General features: G+C 34.7%; 1 protein-coding gene across 1 annotated transcript; it reads right to left on the bottom strand.

The window, feature by feature from the left end:
• Positions 1 to 14,694: 14,694 nt before the first annotated feature.
• Positions 14,695 to 19,276, bottom strand: nyx (nyctalopin). The gene is made up of 4 exons (XM_041056751.1): positions 19,255 to 19,276; positions 16,749 to 17,035; positions 15,811 to 16,115; positions 14,695 to 15,629 (listed from the first exon to the last, which is right to left on the bottom strand). Exons 1-4 carry the CDS (start codon positions 19,274 to 19,276, stop codon positions 14,801 to 14,803), a joined length of 1,443 nt encoding a protein of 480 aa, XP_040912685.1. The 3' UTR covers positions 14,695 to 14,800.
• Positions 19,277 to 19,362: the final 86 nt, after the last annotated feature.

Genomic DNA, 19,362 nt, shown 5'->3' with positions numbered 1-19,362 from the left:
GAGGTCAAAAAAAAATTTGACTTTTTTTGGCCCATTTTGACGCCTTACTATACTATGACGTTTTTTAAGACATTTTGAGGTCAAAAAAAATTTTGACTTTTTTTGTCCGATTTTGACGCCTTACTATACTATGACGTTTTTTAAGACATTATGAGGTCAAAAAAAATTTTGACTTTTTTTGGCCCATTTTGACGCCTTACTATACTATGACGTTTTTTATGACATTTTGAGGTCAAAAAAAAATTAGACTTTTTTTGGCCCATTTTGACGCCTTACTATACTATGACGTTTTTTATGACATTTTGAGGTCAAAAAAAATTTTGACTTTTTTTGGCCGAAAAAAACGCCTTACTATACTATGACGTTTTTTATGACATTTTGAGGTCAAAAAAAAATTTGACTTTTTTTGGCCGAAAAAAATGCCTTACTATACTATGACGTTTTTTATGACATTTTGAGGTCAAAAAAATTTTTGACTTTTTTTGGCCGATTTTGACGCCTTACTATACTATGACGTTTTTTAAGACATTATGAGGTCAAAAAAAATTTTGACTTTTTTTGGCCGATTTTGACGCCTTACTATACTATGACGTTTTTTATGACATTTTGAGGTGAAAAAATTTTTTGACTTTTTTTGGCCGGAAAAAACCCCTTACTATACTATGACGTTTTTTATGACATTTTGAGGTCAAAAAAATTTTTGACTTTTTTTGGCCTATTTTGACGCCTTACTATACTATGACGTTTTTTTATGACATTTTGAGGTGAAAAAATTTTTTGACTTTTTTTGGCCGATTTTGACGCCTTACTATACTATGACGTTTTTTATGACATTTTGAGGTCAAAAAAAAATTTGACTTTTTTTGGCCGAAAAATGCCTTACTATACTATGACGTTTTTTACGACATTTTGAGGTAAAAAAAAATTAGACTTTTTTTGGCCCATTTTGACGCCTTACTATACTATGACGTTTTTTAAGACATTTTGAGGTCAAAAAAAATTTTGACTTTTTTTGTCCGATTTTGACGTCTTACTATACTATGACGTTTTTTAAGACATTATGAGGTCAAAAAAAATTTTGACTTTTTTTTGCCGATTTTGACGCCTTACTATACTATGACGTTTTTTATGACATTTTGAGGTCAAAAAAAATGTTGACTTTTTTTGGCCGAAAAAAACGCCTTACTATACTATGACGTTTTTTATGACATTTTGAGGTCAAAAAAAAATTTGACTTTTTTTGGCCGAAAAAAAACGCCTTACTATACTATGACGTTTTTTATGACATTTTGAGGTCAAAAAAAATTTGACTTTTTTTGGCCCATTTTGACGCCTTACTATACTATGACGTTTTTTAAGACATTTTGAGGTCAAAAAAAATTTTGACTTTTTTTGTCCGATTTTGACGTCTTACTATACTATGACGTTTTTTAAGACATTTTGAGGTCAAAAAAAATTTTGACTTTTTTTGTCCGATTTTGACGCCTTACTATACTATGACGTTTTTTAAGACATTATGATGTCAAAAAAAATTTTGACTTTTTTTGGCCGATTTTGACGCCTTACTATACTATGACGTTTTTTATGACATTTTGAGGTCAAAAAAAAATTTGACTTTTTTTGGCCCATTTTGACGCCTTACTATACTATGACGTTTTTAAGACATTTTGAGGTCAAAAAAAAATTTGACTTTTTTTGGCCGAAAAAAACGCCTTACTATACTATGACGTTTTTTATGACATTTTGAGGTCAAAATTTTTTTTGACTTTTTTTGGCCCATTTTGACGCCTTACTATACTATGACGTTTTTTATGACATTTTGAGGTCGAAAAAATTTTTGACTTTTTTTGTCCGATTTTGACGCCTTACTATACTATGACGTTTTTTATGACATTTTGAGGTCAAAAAAAATTTTGACTTTTTTTGGCCGATTTTGACGCCTTACTATACTATGACGTTTTTTATGACATTTTGAGGTGAAAAAAATTTTTGACTTTTTTTGGCCGAAAAAAACGCCTTACTATACTATGACGTTTTTTATGACATTTTGAGGTCAAAAAAATTTTTGACTTTTTTTGGCCTATTTTGACGCCTTACTATACTATGACGTTTTTTATGACATTTTGAGGTGAAAAAATTTTTTGACTTTTTTTGGCCGATTTTGACGCCTTACTATACTATGACGTTTTTTATGACATTTTGAGGTCAAAAAAAAATTTGACTTTTTTTGGCCCATTTTGACGCCTTACTATACTATGACGTTTTTTAAGACATTTTGAGGTCAAAAAAAATTTTGACTTTTTTTGTCCGATTTTGACGCCTTACTATACTATGACGTTTTTTAAGACATTATGAGGTCAAAAAAAATTTTGACTTTTTTTGGCCCATTTTGACGCCTTACTATACTATGACGTTTTTTATGACATTTTGAGGTCAAAAAAAAATTTGACTTTTTTTGGCCCATTTTGACGCCTTACTATACTATGACGTTTTTAAGACATTTTGAGGTCAAAAAAAAATTTGACTTTTTTTGGCCGAAAAAAACGCCTTACTATACTATGACGTTTTTTATGACATTTTGAGGTCAAAATTTTTTTTGACTTTTTTTGGCCCATTTTGACGCCTTACTATACTATGACGTTTTTTATGACATTTTGAGGTCGAAAAAATTTTTGACTTTTTTTGTCCGATTTTGACGCCTTACTATACTATGACGTTTTTTATGACATTTTGAGGTCAAAAAAAATTTTGACTTTTTTTGGCCGATTTTGACGCCTTACTATACTATGACGTTTTTTATGACATTTTGAGGTGAAAAAAATTTTTGACTTTTTTTGGCCGAAAAAAACGCCTTACTATACTATGACGTTTTTTATGACATTTTGAGGTCAAAAAAATTTTTGACTTTTTTTGGCCTATTTTGACGCCTTACTATACTATGACGTTTTTTATGACATTTTGAGGTGAAAAAATTTTTTGACTTTTTTTGGCCGATTTTGACGCCTTACTATACTATGACGTTTTTTATGACATTTTGAGGTCAAAAAAAAATTTGACTTTTTTTGGCCCATTTTGACGCCTTACTATACTATGACGTTTTTTAAGACATTTTGAGGTCAAAAAAAATTTTGACTTTTTTTGTCCGATTTTGACGCCTTACTATACTATGACGTTTTTTAAGACATTATGAGGTCAAAAAAAATTTTGACTTTTTTTGGCCCATTTTGACGCCTTACTATACTATGACGTTTTTTATGACATTTTGAGGTCAAAAAAAAATTTGACTTTTTTTGGCCCATTTTGACGCCTTACTATACTATGACGTTTTTAAGACATTTTGAGGTCAAAAAAAAATTTGACTTTTTTTGGCCGAAAAAAACGCCTTACTATACTATGACGTTTTTTATGACATTTTGAGGTCAAAATTTTTTTTGACTTTTTTTGGCCCATTTTGACGCCTTACTATACTATGACGTTTTTTATGACATTTTGAGGTCGAAAAAATTTTTGACTTTTTTTGTCCGATTTTGACGCCTTACTATACTATGACGTTTTTTATGACATTTTGAGGTGAAAAAATTTTTGACTTTTTTTGGCCGAAAAAAACGCCTTACTATACTATGACGTTTTTTATGACATTTTGAGGTCAAAAAAATTTTTGACTTTTTTTGGCCGAAAAAAACGCCTTACTATACTATGACGTTTTTTATGACATTTTGAGGTGAAAAAATTTTTTGACTTTTTTTGGCCGATTTTGACGCCTTACTATACTATGACGTTTTTTATGACATTTTGAGGTCAAAAAAAAATTTGACTTTTTTTGGCCCATTTTGACGCCTTACTATACTATGACGTTTTTTAAGACATTTTGAGGTCAAAAAAAATTTTGACTTTTTTTGTCCGATTTTGACGCCTTACTATACTATGACGTTTTTTAAGACATTATGAGGTCAAAAAAAATTTTGACTTTTTTTGGCCCATTTTGACGCCTTACTATACTATGACGTTTTTTATGACATTTTGAGGTCAAAAAAAAATTAGACTTTTTTTGGCCCATTTTGACGCCTTACTATACTATGACGTTTTTTATGACATTTTGAGGTCAAAAAAAATTTTGACTTTTTTTGGCCGAAAAAAACGCCTTACTATACTATGACGTTTTTTATGACATTTTGAGGTCAAAAAAAAATTTGACTTTTTTTGGCCGAAAAAAACGCCTTACTATACTATGACGTTTTTTATGACATTTTGAGGTCAAAAAAATTTTTGACTTTTTTTGGCCGATTTTGACGTCTTACTATACTATGACGTTTTTTATGACATTTTGAGGTCAGAAAAATTTTTGACTTTTTTTGTCCGAAAAAAACGCCTTACTATACTATGACGTTTTTTATGACATTTTGAGGTCAAAAATTTTTTTGACTTTTTTTGGCCGATTTTGACGCCTTACTATACTATGACGTTTTTTATGACATTTTGCGGTGAAAAAATTTTTTGACATTTTTTGGCCGAAAAAAACGCCTTACTATACTATGACGTTTTTTATGACATTTTGAGGTCAAAAAATGTTTTGACTTTTTTTGGCCGATTTTGACGCCTTACTATACTATGACGTTTTTTATGACATTTTGAGGTCAAAAAAAATGTTGACTTTTTTTGGCCGAAAAAAAACGCCTTACTATACTATGACGTTTTTTATGACATTTTGAGGTCAAAAATTTTTTTGACTTTTATGGCCGATTTTGACGCCTTACTATACTATGACGTTTTTTATGACATTTTGAGGTCGAAAAAAATTTTGACTTTTTTTGTCCGATTTTGACGCCTTACTATACTATGACGTTTTTTATGACATTTTGAGGTCAAAAAAAATTTTGACTTTTTTTGGCCGAAAAAAACGCCTTACTATACTATGACGTTTTTTATGACATTTTGAGGTCAAAAAAAAATTTGACTTTTTTTGGCCGAAAAAAACGCCTTACTATACTATGACGTTTTTTATGACATTTTGAGGTCAATAAAAAAATTTGACTTTTTTTGGCCGAAAAAAACGCCTTACTATACTATGACGTTTTTTATGACATTTTGAGGTAAAAAAAAAATTTGACTTTTTTTGGCCCATTTTGACGCCTTACTATACTATGACGTTTTTTAAGACATTATGAGGTCAAAAAATTTTTTGACTTTTTTTGGCCGAAAAAAACGCCTTACTATACTATGACGTTTTTTATGACATTTTGAGGTCAAAAAAAAATTTGACTTTTTTTGGCCGAAAAAAACGCCTTACTATACTATGACGTTTTTTATGACATTTTGAGGTCAAAAAAAAATTTGACTTTTTTTGGCCGAAAAAAACGCCTTACTATACTATGACGTTTTTTATGACATTTTGAGGTCAAAAAAAATTTTGACTTTTTTTGTCCGATTTTGACGCCTTACTATACTATGACGTTTTTTAAGACATTATGATGTCAAAAAAAATTTTGACTTTTTTTGGCCGATTTTGACGCCTTACTATACTATGACGTTTTTTATGACATTTTGAGGTCAAAAAAAAATTTGACTTTTTTTGGCCCATTTTGACGCCTTACTACACTATGACGTTTTTAAGACATTTTGAGGTCAAAAAAAAATTTGACTTTTTTTGGCCGAAAAAAACGCCTTACTATACTATGACGTTTTTTATGACATTTTGAGGTCAAAAATTTTTTTGACTTTTTTTGGCCCATTTTGACGCCTTACTATACTATGACGTTTTTTATGACATTTTGAGGTCGAAAAAATTTTTGACTTTTTTTGTCCGATTTTGACGCCTTACTATACTATGACGTTTTTTATGACATTTTGAGGTAAAAAAAAATTTTGACTTTTTTTGGCCGATTTTGACGCCTTACTATACTATGACGTTTTTTATGACATTTTGAGGTCAAAAAAAAATTAGACTTTTTTTGGCCCATTTTGACGCCTTACTACACTATGACGTTTTTAAGACATTTTGAGGTCAAAAAAAAATTTGACTTTTTTTGGCCGAAAAAAACGCCTTACTATACTATGACGTTTTTTATGACATTTTGAGGTCAAAAATTTTTTTGACTTTTTTTGGCCCATTTTGACGCCTTACTATACTATGACGTTTTTTATGACATTTTGAGGTCGAAAAAATTTTTGACTTTTTTTGTCCGATTTTGACGCCTTACTATACTATGACGTTTTTTATGACATTTTGAGGTCAAAAAAAATTTTGACTTTTTTTGGCCGATTTTGACGCCTTACTATACTATGACGTTTTTTATGACATTTTGAGGTGAAAAAAATTTTTGACTTTTTTTGGCCGAAAAAAACGCCTTACTATACTATGACGTTTTTTATGACATTTTGAGGTCAAAAAAATTTTTGACTTTTTTTGGCCTATTTTGACGCCTTACTATACTATGACGTTTTTTATGACATTTTGAGGTGAAAAATTTTTTTGACTTTTTTTGGCCGATTTTGACGCCTTACTATACTATGACGTTTTTTATGACATTTTGAGGTCAAAAAAAAATTTGACTTTTTTTGGCCGAAAAATGCCTTACTATACTATGACGTTTTTTATGACATTTTGAGGTCAAAAAAAAATTTGACTTTTTTTGGCCCATTTTGACGCCTTACTATACTATGACGTTTTTTAAGACATTTTGAGGTCAAAAAAATTTTTGACTTTTTTTGTCCGATTTTGACGCCTTACTATACTATGACGTTTTTTAAGACATTATGAGGTCAAAAAAAATTTTGACTTTTTTTGGCCCATTTTGACGCCTTACTATACTATGACGTTTTTTATGACATTTTGAGGTCAAAAAAAAATTAGACTTTTTTTGGCCCATTTTGACGCCTTACTATACTATGACGTTTTTTATGACATTTTGAGGTCAAAAAAAATTTTGACTTTTTTTGGCCGAAAAAAACGCCTTACTATACTATGACGTTTTTTATGACATTTTGAGGTCAAAAAAAATTTTGACTTTTTTTGGCCCATTTTGACGCCTTACTATACTATGACGTTTTTTTATGACATTTTGAGGTGAAAAAAATTTTTGACTTTTTTTGGCCGAAAAAAAACGCCTTACTATACTATGACGTTTTTTATGACATTTTGAGGTCAAAAAAAAATTTGACTTTTTTTGGCCGAAAAAAACGCCTTACTATACTATGACGTTTTTTATGACATTTTGAGGTCAAAAAAAAATTTTGACTTTTTTTGGCCGAAAAAAAACGCCTTACTATACTATGACGTTTTTTATGACATTTTGAGGTCAAAAAAAAAATTGACTTTTTTTGGCCCATTTTGACGCCTTACTATACTATGACGTTTTTTATGACATTTTGAGGTCAAAAAAAAATTTGACTTTTTTTGGCCCATTTTGACGCCTTACTATACTATGACGTTTTTAAGACATTTTGAGGTCAAAAAAAAATTTGACTTTTTTTGGCCGAAAAAAACGCCTTACTATACTATGACGTTTTTTATGACATTTTGAGGTCAAAAATTTTTTTGACTTTTTTTGGCCCATTTTGACGCCTTACTATACTATGACGTTTTTTATGACATTTTGAGGTCGAAAAAATTTTTGACTTTTTTTGTCCGATTTTGACGCCTTACTATACTATGACGTTTTTTATGACATTTTGAGGTCAAAAAAAATTTTGACTTTTTTTGGCCGATTTTGACGCCTTACTATACTATGACGTTTTTTATGACATTTTGAGGTGAAAAAAATTTTTGACTTTTTTTGGCCGAAAAAAACGCCTTACTATACTATGACGTTTTTTATGACATTTTGAGGTCAAAAAAATTTTTGACTTTTTTTGGCCTATTTTGACGCCTTACTATACTATGACGTTTTTTATGACATTTTGAGGTGAAAAAATTTTTTGACTTTTTTTGGCCGATTTTGACGCCTTACTATACTATGACGTTTTTTATGACATTTTGAGGTCAAAAAAAAATTTGACTTTTTTTGGCCCATTTTGACGCCTTACTATACTATGACGTTTTTTAAGACATTTTGAGGTCAAAAAAAATTTTGACTTTTTTTGTCCGATTTTGACGCCTTACTATACTATGACGTTTTTTAAGACATTATGAGGTCAAAAAAAATTTTGACTTTTTTTGGCCCATTTTGACGCCTTACTATACTATGACGTTTTTTATGACATTTTGAGGTCAAAAAAAAATTAGACTTTTTTTGGCCCATTTTGACGCCTTACTATACTATGACGTTTTTTATGACATTTTGAGGTCAAAAAAAATTTTGACTTTTTTTGGCCGAAAAAAACGCCTTACTATACTATGACGTTTTTTATGACATTTTGAGGTCAAAAAAAAATTTGACTTTTTTTGGCCGAAAAAAATGCCTTACTATACTATGACGTTTTTTATGACATTTTGAGGTCAAAAAAATTTTTGACTTTTTTTGGCCGATTTTGACGCCTTACTATACTATGACGTTTTTTAAGACATTATGAGGTCAAAAAAAATTTTGACTTTTTTTGGCTGATTTTGACGCCTTACTATACTATGACGTTTTTTATGACATTTTGAGGTCAAAAAAAATTTTGACTTTTTTTGGCCCATTTTGACGCCTTACTATACTATGACGTTTTTAAGACATTTTGAGGTCAAAAAAATTTTTGACTTTTTTTGTCCGATTTTGACGCCTTACTATACTATGACGTTTTTTAAGACATTATGAGGTCAAAAAAAATTTTGACTTTTTTTGGCCGATTTTGACGCCTTACTATACTATGACGTTTTTTATGACATTTTGAGGTCAAAAAAATTTTTGACTTTTTTTGGCCGAAAAAAACGCCTTACTATACTATGACGTTTTTTATGACATTTTGAGGTCAAAAAAATTTTGACTTTTTTTGGCCGATTTTGACGCCTTACTATACTATGACGTTTTTTATGACATTTTGAGGTCAGAAAAATTTTTGACTTTTTTTGTCCGAAAAAAACGCCTTACTATACTATGACGTTTTTTATGACATTTTGAGGTCAAAAAATTTTTTGACTTTTTTTGGCCGATTTTGACGCCTTACTATACTATGACGTTTTTTATGACATTTTGCGGTGAAAAAATTTTTTGACATTTTTTGGCCGAAAAAAACGCCTTACTATACTATGACGTTTTTTATGACATTTTGAGGTCAAAAAATGTTTTGACTTTTTTTGGCCGATTTTGACGCCTTACTATACTATGACGTTTTTTATGACATTTTGAGGTCAAAAAAAATGTTGACTTTTTTTGGCCGAAAAAAAAACGCCTTACTATACTATGACGTTTTTTATGACATTTTGAGGTCAAAAATTTTTTTGACTTTTATGGCCGATTTTGACGCCTTACTATACTATGACGTATTTTATGACATTTTGAGGTCGAAAAAAATTTTGACTTTTTTTGTCCGATTTTGACGCCTTACTATACTATGACGTTTTTTATGACATTTTGAGGTCAAAAAAAAATTTGACTTTTTTTGGCCGAAAAAAACGCCTTACTATACTATGACGTTTTTTATGACATTTTGAGGTCAAAAAAAAATTTGACTTTTTTTGGCCCATTTTGACGCCTTACTATACTATGACGTTTTTTAAGACATTATGAGGTCAAAAAATTTTTTGACTTTTTTTGGCCGAAAAAAACGCCTTACTATACTATGACGTTTTTTATGACATTTTGAGGTCAAAAAAAATTTTGACTTTTTTTTGCCGAAAAAAAAACGCCTTACTATACTATGACGTTTTTTATGACATTTTGAGGTCAAAAAATGTTTTGACTTTTTTTGGCCGATTTTGACGCCTTACTATACTATGACGTTTTTTATGACATTTTGAGGTCAAAAAAAATGTTGACTTTTTTTGGCCGAAAAAAAACGCCTTACTATACTATGACGTTTTTTATGACATTTTGAGGTCAAAAATTTTTTTGACTTTTATGGCCGATTTTGACGCCTTACTATACTATGACGTATTTTATGACATTTTGAGGTCGAAAAAAATTTTGACTTTTTTTGTCCGATTTTGACGCCTTACTATACTATGACGTTTTTTATGACATTTTGAGGTCAAAAAAAAATTTGACTTTTTTTGGCCGAAAAAAACGCCTTACTATACTATGACGTTTTTTATGACATTTTGAGGTCAAAAAAAAATTTGACTTTTTTTGGCCCATTTTGACGCCTTACTATACTATGACGTTTTTTAAGACATTATGAGGTCAAAAAATTTTTTGACTTTTTTTGGCCGAAAAAAACGCCTTACTATACTATGACGTTTTTTATGACATTTTGAGGTCAAAAAAAATTTTGACTTTTTTTGGCCGAAAAAAACGCCTTACTATACTATGACGTTTTTTATGACATTTTGAGGTCAAAAAAAAATTTGACTTTTTTTGCCCGAAAAAAACGCCTTACTATACTATGACGTTTTTTATGACATTTTGAGGTCAAAAAAAATTTTGACTTTTTTTGGCCGAAAAAAACGCCTTACTATACTATGACGTTTTTTATGACATTTTGAGGTCAAAAAAAAAATTGACTTTTTTTGTCCGATTTTGACGCCTTACTATACTATGACGTTTTTTAAGACATTTTGAGGTCAAAAAAATTTTTGACTTTTTTTGTCCGATTTTGACGCCTTACTATACTATGACGTTTTTTAAGACATTATGATGTCAAAAAAAATTTTGACTTTTTTTGGCCGATTTTGACGCCTTACTATACTATGACGTTTTTTATGACATTTTGAGGTCAAAAAAAAATTTGACTTTTTTTGGCCCATTTTGACGCCTTACTATACTATGACGTTTTTAAGACATTTTGAGGTCAAAAAAAATTTTGACTTTTTTTGTCCGATTTTGACGCCTTACTATACTATGACGTTTTTTAAGACATTATGAGGTCAAAAAAAATTTTGACTTTTTTTGGCCGAAAAAAACGCCTTACTATACTATGACGTTTTTTATGACATTTTGAGGTCAAAAAAAATTTTGACTTTTTTTGGCCGAAAAAAACGCCTTACTATACTATGACGTTTTTTATGACATTTTGAGGTCAAAAAAAATTTTGACTTTTTTTGGCCGAAAAAAACGCCTTACTATACTATGACGTTTTTTATGACATTTTGAGGTCAAAAAAAATTTTGACTTTTTTTGTCCGATTTTGACGCCTTACTATACTATGACGTTTTTTAAGACATTATGAGGTCAAAAAAAATTTTGACTTTTTTTGGCCGATTTTGACGCCTTACTATACTATGACGTTTTTTATGACATTTTGAGGTCAAAAAAATTTTTGACTTTTTTTGGCCGAAAAAAACGCCTTACTATACTATGACGTTTTTTATGACATTTTGAGGTGAAAAAAATTTTGACTTTTTTTGGCCGATTTTGACGCCTTACTATACTATGACGTTTTTTATGACATTTTGAGGTGAAAAAAAATTTTGACTTTTTTTGGCCGAAAAAAACGCCTTACTATACTATGACGTTTTTTATGACATTATGAGGTCAAAAAAAATTTTGACTTTTTTTGGCCGAAAAAGACGCCTTACTATACTATGACGTTTTTTATGACATTTTGAGGTAAAAAAAAATTTTGACATATTTTGGCCGAAAAAAACGCCTTACTATACTATGACGTTTTTTATGACATTTTGAGTTCAAAAAATTTTTTGACTTTTTTTGGCCGATTTTGACGCCTTACTATACTATGACGTTTTTTATGACATTTTGAGGTCAAAAAAAATGTTGACTTTTTTTGGCCGAAAAAAAACGCCTTACTATACTATGACGTTTTTTATGACATTTTGAGGTCAAAAAAAATTTTGACTTTTTTTGGCCGATTTTGACGCCTTACTATACTATGACGTTTTTTATGACATTTTGAGGTCAAAAAATTTTTTGACTTTTATGGCCGATTTTGACGCCTTACTATACTATGACGTTTTTTATGACATTTTGAGGTCGAAAAAAATTTTGACTTTTTTTGGCCGATTTTGACGCCTTACTATACTATGACGTTTTTTATGACATTTTGAGGTCAAAAAACATTTTGACTTTTTTTTGCCGAAAAAAAACGCCTTACTATACTATGACGTTTTTTATGAAATTTTGAGGTCAAAAAAAATTTTGACTTTTTTTGGCCGATTTTGACGCCTTACTATACTATGACGTTTTTTATGACATTTTGAGGAGAAAAAAATTTTTGACTTTTTTTGGCCAAAAAAAACGCCTTACTATACTATGACGTTTTTTTATGACATTTTGAGGTCAAAAAATTTTTTGACTTTTTTTGGGTGATTTTGACGCCTTACTATACTATGACGTTTTTTATGACATTTTGAGGTAAAAAAAATTTTGACTTTTTTTGGCCGATTTTGACGCCTTACTGTACTATGACGGATTTTACGACATTTTGAGGTCAAAAAAAATTTTGATTTTTTTTGGCCCATTTTAGGACTTTTTGAAGTCTTACATTAAGAAAACGTAGAAAAAGGCTTTTCTAGAAACAGGAAGTGTAATGTTGCGGCTGATTCAGTGAGTTTAGCTGTGGTTTTACAGCTTAAGCCCCATTTTTCAGCCTTCATATTTTTCCTGTTGGAAAATTAAGTTTGCCGAATTCACTATCAATAGTCCATGTGTCTATGTACCTTTGGATGTTGCCACACCTGTCACATAATGACTTTGACACTGAGGAAAACTTAGAAATGTGATCATTCTCAGACGAGTTCTGTAGTTATGCGTAGCATATTGTTTTTATGCAGGTTTATGAACATTTTATTTACGATGGACATCAGACAATGAAGCTCATCCTCAGGATGAGTGAGTCACTCTTAATATCCCTCCCTCTCTCTCAGTAAAACTGCTTTTTTTCTGAGATAAATTTCTGTGTCCATATCAGCAGAAGTATTTGCATCAAAATTTCGTTAAAGAACAAAAATTAAAAGTCTTAATTTTACATAATGGCCCATTTCACCAGAATGTAAATGACATTATTGAATTATATGGGAAACGCTCAGTGACACCTTCTCAGAGCTTTGTTTGGTTTTATCCAGTCCAAACTACAAAATGACTAAAAACAGGTTAAAATTAGGAAAAAGAAATACAGCAAACTGTCACATTTCAGAAGCTGGAACAATGAATTTTCTGGCATTCATAATCAATCAAAAATACTGTCCTTTCACTTTTCTGTCCTGACTCATCTTTTCAGCTCTGATCTTTTCCTGTAAATTGTCCTGAGCAGGTTGATCCATAATAAATCATCGTTTATTAGATACATTCTAACACAGGTTGTCAGTTTTTCCATTTTTTTCTTTTATAAATCAATAAATGAAGTGTGGCCAATGGAAAACACTGTCAGTTTTTCCTACAACTAGTGTAATATGATGTCTCTTTCTCAGAAATGATTAGTGAATTAAAGGACAGAAAACAGTGAGCAAACCACAGTCCCTCTTCTCTGACACTTCTGCCATTTCCACATAAATTAGAGACATTCTGAACATCCTTTATTACATTTCTGTGCTGGTCCAGGATAAAAACAGCTGCATGAGAACGACAGTAAATGAGAGGGATGAGAAGCAACATCCAGCCTCCACAGTTGTCTTAGTCTCAGCCTAATCCCACATTAAAGGGCCAACAGGCCAGTGTGCAGATTAACTGGTGCCACTGAAACGGGTCGACTTCTAGGCCGAGACTGAGGAGGAGACACCGAGCAGACGGGGCAAAAGTTCCGCAGTTTTATTTTAATTTAGAAAAATATACTGTGACAGAGCGTTGATGTTTTCAGCGGGTTAAATAGAAAGCAGTGGCTGTCGTTAAAACAGGGATTTTTTTTTTGTTTTCAGCTCAACACAAAGCACACCAGTGGATATACAGAAAATCAAACTTTGCAGGACCTAAAATATGCTGCAAATCAGGAGCAGTCCATTTATTTGCAGCGTAATGTACCTGAAAGCTTTTCTGACACTGCTCTGACACTGTTCCCTCCCCCATCCACAACCTGACATATGGCAATCACACCCACCACACCCCCGTATGAAGACAGATCACGTCCATAAGGGGAAAACAGCCCATCCAGCCATATAGGAGGCAAAAGCAATGAGTCCCTCCAGTTCGCTGTAGCATACACAAGCAGCAACGAAACTGAGCCGCATGCAATAAGAAGATTAATGCATTTATGGAAAAGCTGCAGAACCTACATTTAGAGTTGAATGAACAGACACGAGCAGAGAGGACATCTGTTTAGGAGATAACTATAGGAGCTCTGATCTCCTCTGACTTTACACACACGGTGGATGTGAATGAAAATACAAATCAAACACTAATAACAGATGATGTAATGCTATGAATATTACATAATATTAATTAAAATGGAGTATTATGCAAGTTCACATATACATTTTCATCATGTCTCCACAGTTTGAAATCAACACCTGCCTCTGTGACTGTAGAAATGAATCCTGTGGCCGAGCAGATCCCGCTCATTTAAACAGTTCATCTTTAAATATCACAGATTATTGAAGATAAACTGCTCAGGTGAACATACATGCTGTCAGTCTTTCTTATGAAGATAATATGAAGATAATGTTCAGTTCACCACATCTGCTTTTCAACTGGAAAAAAAAAAATCCCAAAGTTTGGCAGCACAGACTCACACCTGTGACCACATGTTCCCTGGTTCTCACCTGGAAACATACACACATCTTTTATCTCATTGGCAGTGTGAACTGCGACTCCCTGTTTCCCCGTTTCCACAGTTTTCATGTGCTATAAAGACAGACACTGACATCTGACGGACCAATCAAACCACAGATGAACCACGCTACAACGAAGCAGAGAAGTAATTGGCCTGTCAGGGCCTGTTGACCTCTGACCCCCGCAGAGAGCTGCCCCTCGTCCAGCTCCATCAGGGTTCCATTGCGGAGGCTCTCTGTGCTGTTCCCCATCTCCTCTCTGAGCTCCTGCTGGAGCAGCTTGGATATGAGGCTGTTGAAGCGGTTCTCCGTGGTGGAGGCGAGATCTGAAGAGGCCGTGGTGAGGTTCAACTCCGCAGGGTCCACACAGGTGCTGTTCACCTTAGCAAAGACCACCTCACTGAGATCCAGTCCCGCCACCGAAGAAGGTGAGGCACAGGGGATGTCCCGCACCAGCTTGTAGTTTTCCATCCAGTCCTTCAGCCACTCGAGGGAGCAGTCGCACTCCCAGGGGTTTCTGAAGAGGTAGAGTCGACCCAGGAAGTAGATGGGCTGGAAAACAGGGAAGGGAAGGGTGGTGAGGTTGTTGCTGTTCAGGTGCAGCGTGATTAGGCTGGTCAGGTTCTCAAAGGTGCCTTCCTCGATGTATAGCAGCTGGTTCCTGTCCAGGTACAGGATCTCCAGCTCCACCAGGTCACTGAACCAGGTCTTGGACACGTTAGTCAGCTGGTTTCCTCCGAGGTTGAGCATCTTGAGGCGGCTGAGGCCCTTGAAGGCGAGCCGGGGCAGATCAGACAGCAGGTTGTCATTGAGGTAGAAGTTCTCTAGCCGCACCAGGTCCTGGAAGGCCTGGTCATGGATCACGTTAATACGGTTCTCCTGGAGATTCAGGTACCTGAGATAAGAAGAAGAAAAAAAAAACTGTACTGAAATCTGGATCTATCATGATCCTGGATCAGGACGCGTTCAGTTCTACAGGACAAATGGCAGCAGGTCAGTGCTGTTAATGAAAATCACACAGTAACACTGCTTATTAAACATTTAGGTTTCACCTTCACTTCCAGCCTCTAACTTACTTGAGACTCCCCAGGCCCAGCAGGGAGTTGTAGGCCACCGCCTCGATCTTGTTCCTCTCCAGGTAGATGTGGGTCAGGTTCTCCATGCCCCTGATGGCTCCGGGGATCCTCCTGAAGTTGTTCTGGAAGCAGAGCAGCTCCTTCAGCGCCATTTGCTCAATGAAGATTCGGTCGGGGATGTTGAAGAGGTTACAGTCGGACAGGTCCAGACGCACCAGCTTCTTCAGCCCCGTGAACGTTCGTGTATGAAGGTAGCTGATGTACTCGTTGTGCGCCATTTTCAGCTCCACCAGGTTGGAGAGGCCCTGCAGGACAGAGGTGCAGCTGGGTGTTCAATGCATTTACTAAGGTAAAATACACATTTGATGTACTTTACATGAGTATTTCCATCTCATACTTTTACCTTTTACTTTCACTTTTTTCATCCACTTTCATACTTTTACCTAAATAAAATTTTAAACTCAGGACCTTTATTTATATTGGAGTATTTTTACAGTGTGGTTTTAGTACTTCTACTATAATAAAGCATCTGAATATTTTCTCCACCACAAGCTCCACAGGCTGCTGTTCATTTTACAGGTCTTCAAACTAAACTGGCCTTCAGTCAAAGATTCACAACTAATGTTTCTTACATTACACTTCATTAAGTGTCATTTGATTGTTTCCATGATAAAAACACAAGTTAAAATGAACTTCTGTGGAAATTTGTATGAAGAAACAAGTGAACTGTTCACCATGAATAACACTGTAAACAACCTGTAGTCTCCTACTATTGTACACACTGACCAAAGAAAACGAAAAAGAAAACGTTAAAGCAGAAAATTCAAATCCAAATCAAATGCTGGAACAGGAGCAGACAATCACTTTCTTTTTTCAGTACAAATTCCAAGAAATAAACCATTAATGAAATCAAACTGCAGCACAAAAACTCAGCAGACCTTGAAGGCTCCAGGAGTGATGAAGGAGATGTTGTTGTGGTCCAGAGACAGAGACTTGAGGGACGGCAGAGTACCGAAGGCCCTTTCTGACAGGAACTTGAGTCTGTTCTTGTCCAGGTTGATGGCAGAGGCCTCGCAGGGAAACTCTTTGGGCAGCTCAGCCAGGCCGGAGCGGTCGCACAGCACACTGCAGCTCCTCTCCTGAGTGCAGGAGCAGGACGCCGGACACGCCCGAACACACGCCCACCGCGCCAGCACCGCCTGAGGCAGCAGGCACAGCACCGAGACTGAAAGCAGGACAGAGGGAGGACACGAGTGTCAAAGCTTCAAGGTGAAAGACACTCATTCCAGCCCCTGAGTTTAGATCAAAGACTGTATAAAACATGGACGTAGCACCTGTGACGTCACCCATTGGTTTTGGGGAGTCGGTTTTGTGACCAAACCATGAGCATTTGAGCTGCGCCACTTTGGATTTTAGTGGGAGTGTATATATTTGGCGGAGAGGCGGTTACTCTACGGGTCAGCCGGGGTCAGCGAGCCGAGAACCCGGCCACTTAGCTCGGAGCAACCGAGCTAGCCTAAGGCTAATCAGCTAGGCTAACAAGCTAAGCGGCAGCTACACGCAGCTACATCCACCACACGACAGTCCCCGAGTCCGACCCGACTAGCTCGACCCCGTGTAACCGTGACACACAGCATACAACAGAGATCATGATGTTGCTGCTGTGTTTAAAACATGACTGTTTCAGATAGAGAGGTTTTAGGTGGAGCTGCAGGGTTTGGTGGAGTTGTGGGGGGAAATTTATTTCTAGCCTATTATTTAACTGTTAAACAATCATTATTATTTCATATTAATGAAATATATTAAAATGTTTAATATTTAATATTTACCGGCTTTCACCGCTGCCTCCACCCACTATCCACTTACAGTTACAACAACACACAAACAACAGCAGCCGCTGACTGACGGAGCTGCTCTGTCCATGCAATGTCAGACTTTTTAAACAGAAAAATGAGACGAAATAAAACTGTAGCCTAGTATTCCCGCAATAAACGGACTCTGAGAGCACGGAACACACCGCAGCAGCGTTCCTAACATTAGCTGCTCCGGTCCTCTATCTGTATCAGCAGCAACAATAAATCGGCAAAATATGCTAATACATGCTAATTAGCGCAAAATAGTGAGAAATTTACTTACCGAAAAAACTGCAACACAGACTCCTTCGACGGTCGGTTAGTACAGTCTACACTACAACAAGCCATACTGTCACAGAAACCTATCCGAACATTGGCAAACAAACACGAACACTGCAGCCCCGGTCAACTGCTGGAGGTAGCCGGAGGCCTCTGGATGTAGCCGCCTAGCCCAGCCGATGCTTTAGCAGCAGAGCTAACTGCCAGCGCCTGTCTGTGGAGCTGTCACTCAATGTAACCACGCCCTAATTTATGCAAGAATTTTAAGCCTAAATAACACTAAAACGGTTGTGGTACAAACCCGGAGGTGGAAACTATCAATAGAAACCAAAAACAAAAAATGTACCAGGCTGTAAATATGTTTTTTCAGGCTGTAAAGTTGGCTATTTTAACATGGGTGTCAATGCTCACTTCTGGAGCCAGCCCCCAGCGGCAGCCGAGGAACTGCAGCTTTTTGAACGCGGAAGTGATCCTCACTGCTGACACCTACAACTGTCCCCTTGGTTAGAAGAATCACATATCGTGTGTTGAGAGTTGTCCTCCTGCAGGAGGACTGGGCTGAAACTATTAGCCCAACCGATTAGTCTATTGACAGAAAATTAATTGGTGTAAACTGTTTTGGGGTTTTAGGCTGCTGAATCTGTGATGAACATTTTTACAAACCAAAAAACGAATCAATTATTCAAGCAAATTGGCAGATTGATGGATAGTGAGAGTAATGGTTATAAATAATTGTACTTTCTTTATTCTTCTTTACTGCTGAACAAACTGACAATTTATAAAAATCTACAAAATGTAATAATCAATATTAGTAAATAAAAAAGAAGAGCAACACGCAGATCAGCTGCTGTGTTCATTCTTTCTTCAGATTAAATGCTTGCATTGATTTTTGCTGCAGCATAAGGTGGAGTAATGACTTGATGTCGGAGTCATGTTGACTGGCAGGCTGAAGGCTAAACTGTCTCTTTGCCAGCTGCCGATGAAATGATGATGTGATTAAGAAAGAACAGCTTACATCAGAGATTAGCCTCACAACAATAGGTATTGTCTGTGCCTGGGATTTCACCCCCGATCCAGTCCATGTTAGCTCGAGTCCGGCCCTGCCTTTTAGCCTGATCAATCAACCAATCGCCTGAGATGAAAAGTCTTTTGATGGAGGTTTGTGAAAAAAAAAATCTTTACGTAAAGAAGCAGAATCTGACGGAGGGTTTAAAGTGTGAGGGAACTGAGACAGTATAAACCGTGAAACCATTTTTAAAGCTGAGGAGAACGAACAGAAAAACAGTGGAAGAGTGAAGGGATTGAAACTGACCAGTGAAAGTGATGACAGTCATTACTGTGGTCTCTCATCTGGGACATGCCAGGATTAACGCAGGTCTGAAACGGCACAGAAACAGCACAGTAGCACTGATGATGAACC

The sequence above is a fragment of the Toxotes jaculatrix genome, chromosome 15 (genome assembly GCF_017976425.1).
Source record: "Toxotes jaculatrix isolate fToxJac2 chromosome 15, fToxJac2.pri, whole genome shotgun sequence".
NCBI classification, from domain to species: Eukaryota; Metazoa; Chordata; class Actinopteri; family Toxotidae; genus Toxotes; species Toxotes jaculatrix.
Note: the sequence above shows the minus strand (reverse complement) of the source record. Positions and strands in the feature narration are given on the sequence as shown.

What these genes read in the sequence shown, in the direction of transcription:
- nyx (XM_041056751.1), bottom strand. Translation starts at nt 19,276, where the DNA reads ATGACTGTCATCACTTTCACTG. An exon ending in GACTGTCATCACTTTCACTG is followed by an intron (nt 17,036 to 19,254) that starts GTCAGTTTCAAT and finishes TCCTGCTTTCAG; the next exon opens with TCTCGGTGCTGTGCCTGCTG. An exon ending in TCACTCCTGGAGCCTTCAAG is followed by an intron (nt 16,116 to 16,748) that starts GTCTGCTGAGTT and finishes TCTGTCCTGCAG; the next exon opens with GGCCTCTCCAACCTGGTGGA.